This window comes from Capsicum annuum, unplaced genomic scaffold (assembly GCF_002878395.1).
Source record: "Capsicum annuum cultivar UCD-10X-F1 unplaced genomic scaffold, UCD10Xv1.1 ctg4784, whole genome shotgun sequence".
Classification (NCBI taxonomy): Eukaryota; Viridiplantae; Streptophyta; class Magnoliopsida; order Solanales; family Solanaceae; genus Capsicum; species Capsicum annuum.
In genome coordinates, this window is record NW_025855514.1 from 1 (window position 1) to 9,083 (window position 9,083).

Here is a 9,083-nt window from a genome sequence, read left to right on the forward strand (position 1 = left end):
GCTACGCTAAGGATATATATATAAGTACATATCATATCATATCGCACATGGCACGGAATATCGTTAGACTGTACATATATGGAATGTCTATACACAAACCAACCCAACAATACACTAGTCTGACATAGCCTCCATATAGCAAAATCAACGAGCCATTGGGACAAACCCCCAACTGACTCAATAGACCAAAGGGATCACAAAACAACAGCACCAAAACTAGCAACTTTGTCCTCGAACCATGAGGACTCACCACTGAAGGAAGTAGATGCGGCACTCAGATATCATTGTCGCGGCTGCGGCTGAGTACCTGAAGCTACATCATGGTAAGAATGTAGCCCATAGAGAAATATGTGGGTCAGCACAAGATACGTACTGAGTATGTGGGGGCGCATGCAAAATATAAATAGTATCATAAATTTCGTAAAAACGTACATACGGACCATAATGACACACCTGGCTTGAGTGACATTGAATCATGCAACTCATAGCATCTTAGATAGGAAATGTAGGAGAAAAACCTCATAAATCATTATAGATCATCATAGGAAACTTGACTTACCACATCAAAACTCAGAGTGACTCGGTATTTCAATAAACATGACTCTTATGGACAGGGGAGTTTCCTATAACCGACAACCCCATGTGAGCTGCGTGGAATACCAACGTTTGAAACCCCCGTTGGCGGGAGCGTCATACTCTTTGCCAGGGAGTACAACCTTAAAACTACAATAATCACAATGGGGATCTCTGGCCAATAATATCATCATCAAACAACCCTACGGTGGTACATAGGTTTGGGGAAATACCAAATTTCCCTCTCGGTGCTAAGTACTACTCCTCGACAAGCTCAGAACGCGTTAGGAAATCCACCACAACATCACAAGGGTCTATCATAAAGACCAAATCAAATCTCTTTCTCATTTATCAAATCATATCAATTTGTGAATTCCTAACTCAACACATTTTAGCTCAAAACATTTTAATCTTCCTCAACATCAACAAGGTATCAATGCATTGAACCATAACCGACTCGACATTTGGACAAGGATATGAAGACTCAATACATAATATTTTCAACAATTTAACTCATCAAAACCATCCGAAAAATACCAAGACTCATTGCAACTTCAATATCAACATTTCTCAATTTGCCATCCAACTCTCATTTAAAGGTACTTGAGACATCAACGCAAAGTAGGGATATAGAATTTCCAATATCAATTATAAATTCATAATAAGGAAATAGTGGAATGATAGTATAAATCAAGGCTTAACAAATTAAATCATCATACTCTCATAATCAAATACTTTTTGGACATAATTCCATCTCAACATCATACACATATCGGATGACATAATCCCATAGCTCATGGACAATAATATAAGATATAAAACCATATATCCAATTCATGGTAAAACATGTAAAATCTCATGTCAATGTAATTAAACAAAAATACCGGGCACAAGATCGAAAGGATAATCTTGTTTAAAGCCCCACATACCTAAAAATGGAAGATGAATATGAACTTCCGACTCCGGAACTTTATTCACGAAAATAAAGGGTGCTTATTGAAGCCCTTAACATGATCAACTCGAATCCCAAATCAATTTAAAATTTCTACGGTTCAATCAAGAGACATAGAAGGATGAAATTTGGAGTAGTAGGGTTGGGGTTTGAGCATTAGGAAATTTTGGAGAAAAATGAGCTATTGAATGCTCTTAATGGACTTAAATCCATGGTTTACAAGGATGGATTTGAGTGGGAATGACAAAAATACCCTTAAAAATCAAATAATGTCAAATCTGTCCTTTGATGGACTGTTTTGATAAGCTGAAGTAGATCGACCATAACTTTTTGCTCCAATGGCCAAATTGGATGAAACCAATTTCATTGGAAATAAGACTTTCAGAGCTTTCTGTTGATATATAGTAGCTCACCCAGATCATTATGTAAGAGGATTTATGATCGTTTGAAGTTGACACTAAAATTCGTCTGGCCTCAGTATTTTTGTCCTGCACATTTACTGTTCACCACTATTCATGGTTAGATCGGAATGATCATAACTCATCGCTCGAGTGACCGTTTTGGATGATCCACATATCGTTAGAAATCTTATTCGATGCTCTACGCGATGAAGGGTCGCATATCCAGAAATTCCACACAGAAAAATTATTAATCATGATAAATAACAAAATTCAACACATTTTCGTCTGAGATCTTAACGAAAAAATTTTCCGGGGCATCACGCATAACCCGACCCACACCCATTAAAATATTTTTTTCCTACAACAACAAATATTTTTCTAATTAGAAAATATAGTGATTAGTGTATATCCATTGGCTATTTCTAGTTGATGCTAAATCATTATAAATGTTACGCTTAACAGAAACCTCAAAAATTCTATCCTACAGCAATTGATTAGTTTTAATTCCAGTGACTCCAATATATACTCCAAAGTTGTAAAAAAATAAACCAATGAACGATTAGGGCAAGCAAGAAAAAGAAAGAGGCGTACCAATAGAACTTCTCCATTCTCCCATCACGAATTAGGGGAGTACACATTATTGAAAAATAATTTCCAAATAACGACTTAAAAGAAGTCTGTTATCCCAATTATCCCGCCGTGCATATGGAATAACTTCTCCCATCCTGAATTAGTGGAGCATACATTGTTGAAAAATTATTTTCAAATAACGGCTTAAAAGAAGTCTGCTATTCCAATGATCCCGCCATGTATATGGGATAACTTCTCCCATCATTATGGTATAAATGCTGGAATAAATAATCTCAATACTAACTAATTTTAGATATTTTGAAATTAATATTAACTTCTTTTAATTAATGGTGTGAACTTCTAATAAAAGGCTACGTGGCAAAGCTATTTTTAAAAACCCATCATTAAAATGTAATGGCATGAGTGAGTTGATTTTATAACGGTGATGGCATGAGTGAGCCGAACTTTTAACTATGGCATAAATGAGCCATTTCTGATAGTTCAATGGAATATTTCAGCCTTTTTGCTTATTTTAATTAATGACGTGGACCTCTAATAAAAGTCCACGTGGCAAAGTTATTTTTGAAAACCACCATTAAAAAATAATGGCATGAATGAGCTGATTTTATAACGGCGATGGCATGAATGAGTTCAACTTTTAACTGATGGCATAAATGAGTCATTTCTAATAGTTCTGTGGCTTATAAAGATTTTAGTATTGAACCTATTGTATCTGTAAGACTATAAGTTAGAATTTACTTTTGGTGTAAATTTAATAAATTTCTCTATATAAATTCGTCTCTGCATTAAAAATACTGGATTCAGATAAACTTGATATTTCTATGATGCATCCACCACTAACTATGGAAATCATTTTTGCTTGTCATGGCAGAGAATTTTAATAAAAGATGTGCACAATTGACTTTGGAAAAAGTTGTGATTATTATCTAATTCACCGCATTCCATGCCCCACAGTTTTCAGAGCGGTCTGAAAGACGTATAAGGACCATTAAAGAAGTGCCTCAAAGAGTAGCAGCCATTACTTTGATTCCTTTTATACAATTATGAACTCCAATCAATTTCAATGTAACTTATCATTTTGGAGCTGACATAACAAACTACGCGAGCTGGAAAAGTTAGCAATGCAACTCACTCCTCTTCCTTGCCATCCTTGTAATGTTCCTGCATTGATCTTGGCCACGGAACTATGCCACCTTTTCTATTCACAAGTAGTTTGCATATCAAGAAATTTAAAAGAAAAATTGTTGTTTTTGAGGTCAATAAAAGGGCAATCTGGTGCACTAAGCTCCTGCTATGCGTGGGTTCTATGAAAGGGCTGGACCATAAGGATCTATCGTACGTAGTCATACCCTGCATTTTTGCAAGAGGCTGTTTCCACAGGTCAAACTAGTGACCTTCTGGTCACATGACAACAACTTCACCGGTTACAGAAATGAGTTGGTTTAATTCCCCAATTCTATCAGCATTAGACACTAGTATTTGGAGCAACCAAATAACAAGATTTATTCATGTTCACTAGTTGGCCATAGATGTGTTCATAGCATAAGATCTAGATTGTATAATCAGCCATCAGCATTGTATAAAAGAGTGATAAAAGGGCATTTTCTTATGAATAAAATAATTTTTGAATGAATTACTCATTTCATATATATAAAGTAATTCATTGGACAAAACTTAACTATTTAGGAAGGCTCTCATTGCTCCACTACTGCTAGGTTGAGTAAACACTATAGTATTAGATAGTAAGTGTGGCACTACACTTCACCACAAAATTATACAGAATATGAAAGCTAAGACTATTTACAAAGAAACAAGCACACAAAAAATAAAGCAAGACTTGGTTGACTTGCCAAGTCTTTGGCAAAATGGAGGAATTTTTGCCACCATATTTATAATTCTGATGGAGATGTGAAAGACTTGGTTGATTTGGTGGTATTAGTATTGATATGACCAAAAGGGAGAACTCAATGCTATTTAAAGTTTGAAAACCTCATGTTATATAGCAAACCTATTAATTTTTGCAATAATGGAGAAAGCCTTCACATTTTTCCTAACAGTACTCTTGTTGCTTATGGCTAGTTCAGTCATGACCAAAACCAACATTACTACTGATCAATTAGCTCTTCTATCCTTAAAATCCCAAATTATTTAGGACCCCTTTCATTTATTGTATGAAAGTGGGTCTCCCATTAGGTCCGTTTGCGAGTGGGTTGGAGTCACTTGTGGTTCTCGTCACCAACGAGTGAAGTCCTTGAATCCTTCTAACATGGCTCTTACAGGAAGTATTCCCCAGGAATTTGGAAACCTCTCATTTCTTGCTTTTCTTGACTTGGGAAGCAAAAATTTCCATGGAAACTTGCCTCAAGAAATGGCACGCCTACGTCGGCTTAAGTTTCTTGATTTAAGTTTCAACAACTTCAGAGGCGAGGTTGCTTCTTGGTTTGGGTTTTTACACCGGCTTCAAGTTCTTAAAATTAGAAATAATAGTTTCATTGGTTCCAACCCTTCTTCATTTTCTAATATATTCGCACTTGAGACTTTGAATCTGAATTTCAATTCCATAGAGGGTCAAATCCCAGAAGTGATTGGAAAGTCTTATAAACCTTAGAGAATTAAAATTGAGGGGTAACAAGCTCATAGGTTCTATTCCCCCGTCACTCTCAAACGCCTCAAGGTTGGAGACTTTAGATTTATCTTATAATTCACTTCAAGGAAACATTCCAAAAGGGATCGGCAATCTTCACAACATGAACTTGTTGGGCATACAAAATAATTCTATACAATTCACAATTTTCAATATCTCAAGAATTGAAGTCAATGCATTTACAGGCAATAGCTTATCAGGAAATCTTCCCAATGGTTTAGGCAATGGTCTCCCAGTACTCAACGGGCTTTATTTATCCACAAACTTCTGTGGTCATTTGCCTACAAGCTTATCAAGTTGTTCTCAACTTCAAATTTTGTCTTTATCGGAAAATGAGTTTGATGGACCAATACATAGTGAAATTGGAAGATTGAGTAACTTGCGGTTATTCTATCTCGGATTTAATCATTTCATTGGTATGCTTTATTTTTGAATACTAGTACTATTGTATCTAATTACTTCAGAAATTCATTTTATTACACATTAACTGCAGGGATAGTTCCACAAGAAATCGAAAATCTTGTTAATTTGGTGGAGTTAGTCATGGACAAAAACCACATTACCGGCTCTGTCCCAATCTCCATATTCAATATCTCGTACAAATGTTGTCACTATCGATGAACAATCTTAGTGGGTTTTTTCCACAGGAAATCGGCAACTTAACCAAGATGCAATTCTTATATGGGAAAAGGCTTAAATATGCCACTGAATTATCAGAAATGGCTCATTTATGCCATCAGTTAAAAGTTGAGCTCATTTATGCCATTGCCATTACAAAATCAGCTCATCCATGCCATTACTTTTTAATGGTGATTTTCAAAAACAACTTTGCCACGTGGCCTTTTATTTGAGATCCACGTCATTAATTAAAATAAGCAAAAAGACTCAAATATGCCATTGAACTATCAGAAATGGCTCATTTATGCCATCAGTTAAAAAGTTCGGCTCATTCATGTCATCACCGCTATAAAATCAACTCACTCATGCCATTACTTTTTGATGATGAATTTTTAAAAATAGCTTTGCCACGTGGTCTTTTATTAGAAGTCCACGCCATTAATTAAAAAATAATATTAATTTCAAAATATCTAAAATTAGTTAGCATCGGGATTATTTATTCCAGCATTTATACCATAATGATGAGAGAAGTTATCTCATATACATGGCGGAACAATTGGAATAGCAGACTTCCTTTAAAACATTATTTGAAAATGATTTTTCAACAGTGTATGCTCTACTGATTCGTGATGGGAGAAGTTATTCCATATGCATAGCGGGATAATTGGGATAACAGACTTCTTTTAAGTCGTTATTTGAAAATAATTTTTTCAATAATATATACTCCCCTAATTCATGATGGGAGAATGGAGATGTTCTATTCGTACACCTCTTCTTTTTCTTGCTTACCCTAATCGTTCATTGTTTTTTTTTTTTTGCAACTTCGGAGTATATATTGGAGTCACTGGAATTAAAACTAATTAGTTACTGTAGGATAGAATTTTTGAGGTTTCTGGTAAGCGTTGCATTTATAATGATTTAGAATCAACTAGAAATAGCTAAAGGGTATACATTAATCACTATTTTTTCTGATTAGAAAATTGTAGTTGTTGTAGGAAAAAAATATTTTAATGGGTGTGGGTCGGGTTATGTTAAATGAATCGGTTGTTTTTAATGGGTCTAAGATATTTTGAAGTTAATATTAATTTATTTTAATTAATGTCGCAGACCTCTAATAAAAGGCCACATGAAAAAATTGTCTTTGAAAATCCATCATTAAAAAGTAATGACATGGGTGAGCTGATTTTATAACGACGATAGTATGAATGAGCTGAACTTTTAACTGATGGCATAAATGATCCATTTCTGATAGTTTAATGGCATATTTGAGCCTTTTTTCTTATTTTAATTAATGACATGGACCTTTAATAAAAGGCCACGTGGCAAAGTTGTTGTTGAAAACCACCGTTAAAAATTAATGGCATGGATGAACCAATTTTATAATGGCGATGGCATGAATAAGTCAAACTTTTAACTGATGGCATAAATGAGTCATTTCTGATAGTTCAGTGGCATATTTGAGCCTTTTCACTTCTTGTATCTTGACAAAAATTGGTTTACTGGTACGTATTAGAAGTGGTAGCAAAAATTACAACTTATACTAGATTGAACAAAATATCTAAACTCACTATTGTTCCTTGTTTCTTCATGTGTTCACAGGTGAAATACCCAAAGAAATAAGAAATCTCGTTGAGTTGGAGGTACTTAATCTTGGGTATAATAGTTTTAGTTGTCAACTTAATATGGAGATCTTCAACATATCAGGGCTGAGAAAGATTGCACTTACAAAGAATATCTTACCCAACATTGATGGTATTTATCTAAGGAACTTAACCAATCTTGTTGGAACTATTCCTCATTCAATCTCCAATCGTTCAAAACTTGCTACTCTAGAGCTTTCTGGCAACAAACTCAGTGGATTGATTCCGAATTCTCTTGGACATTTGAGTCATCTTCTATTCCTAAGCTTGGGAGCAAACAATTTAACCAGCGACTCATCGTTAAGCTTCCTGACTTCCTTAACCAACTGCAGAAATTTAACACTTCTTTCTCTATCTCGAAACCCTCTAAATGGCATGTTTCCAGAATCGGCAGGGAATCTTTCAGCGTCTCTTAGAAAGTTTTATGCCGAGAGGTGCAAAATCAAAGGGCTAATTTCATATGCAGTTGGGAACTTAAGCAACTTAATAGACTTCGACCTTAATGAAAACAACTTGGTTGGATCAATTCCCACATCAATTGGCAACTTGAGAATCCTGCAGGGCTTGTTCCTGAGTGGTAACAAAATTACAGGAACTATCGGATATAATCTATGTAAATTGCAGACCTTAGGTGTCATAGAGTTGATAAATAATCTACTTTCAGGATCTTTTCCAAATTGTTTAGGGAAATTACTTTCATTACGGAGATATATCTGAGTTCCAATAAATTCAGTTCGAATATACCAACAAGTCTGGGGAATCTTAAAGATCTACTGGACCTTGACTTATCATCAAACAACATTGCTGGTTCTTTAACTCCAGAAATTGGAAATCTAAAGGTTTTGGTACAAATAGTTCTATCAATGAATGGATTCTCAAATAAAATCCCTAGAGAAATTCGGGGATTGCAAAACTTGGAGTACCTCTCCTTGAGATGCAACATGTTGCATGGAGCTATACCTGACTCAATGAGCAACATTCCTAAGTCATTGGAAAAACTTAAAAACTTGAAGTATTTCAATGTTTCTGTCAACAAATTGTATAGGGAAATTGATACAAGAAGCACAAGGGAAACACGAAACACACACCAAAATCAGTCCACAAGCTCAAGAAACCGAGGACCTCTTTGGTGACCAACTCTCGGATTCAACAATACAATACGATAACGAGATGAACAAGGTGTTTAGAACACAAAAACATCCAACTCAAATTAATATTAGCAACACAATATGATAAACAAGATGAGCAACCATTCGGCCAACAACAACAAACACAAACCAAGAGTAGAGGACAAGAACAAACACAACAATAGTACAAGAAAGAAAAGGATTGATAGTGAGACCAAGATTATTACAAGACTAAGAACAAAGTGTATTTCAACACCAACCCCTAATGAATTTAAAAATCAAAACCATACTCTTACAGTGACCGCCAAAGTAATCAACTCACCTCAAGATCCACCGTTTCCAAGCAAATATCAATACTAGCTTTTCTAAGCCCTACACTAAGGTGGCTTTTCCAAGCCCTAACTAAGAACTACTCTAAGGTGATCTACTCTCAAAAGAGATGCTTTCAATGTGTCATGCATCCATTATTTATAACTACTGAGAGAAGACCTAAAAAGTCCTACTTATAGTATATTACAAAAGAAGGAAAAAAGACTA

At 35.1% G+C, this 9,083-nt stretch overlaps 1 protein-coding gene across 1 annotated transcript; it reads left to right on the forward strand.

Annotated features, from left to right (window-relative positions):
• The first annotated feature begins 4,783 nt into the window (after positions 1 to 4,783).
• Positions 4,784 to 8,552, forward strand: LOC124892496 (LRR receptor-like serine/threonine-protein kinase EFR). Its single transcript, XM_047403778.1, has 4 exons — positions 4,784 to 4,940; positions 5,347 to 5,577; positions 7,379 to 7,985; positions 8,105 to 8,552. The coding sequence occupies exons 1-4, from the start codon at positions 4,784 to 4,786 to the stop codon at positions 8,550 to 8,552; spliced, it is 1,443 nt and encodes a 480-aa protein (XP_047259734.1).
• The last annotated feature ends 531 nt before the right edge of the window (positions 8,553 to 9,083 follow it).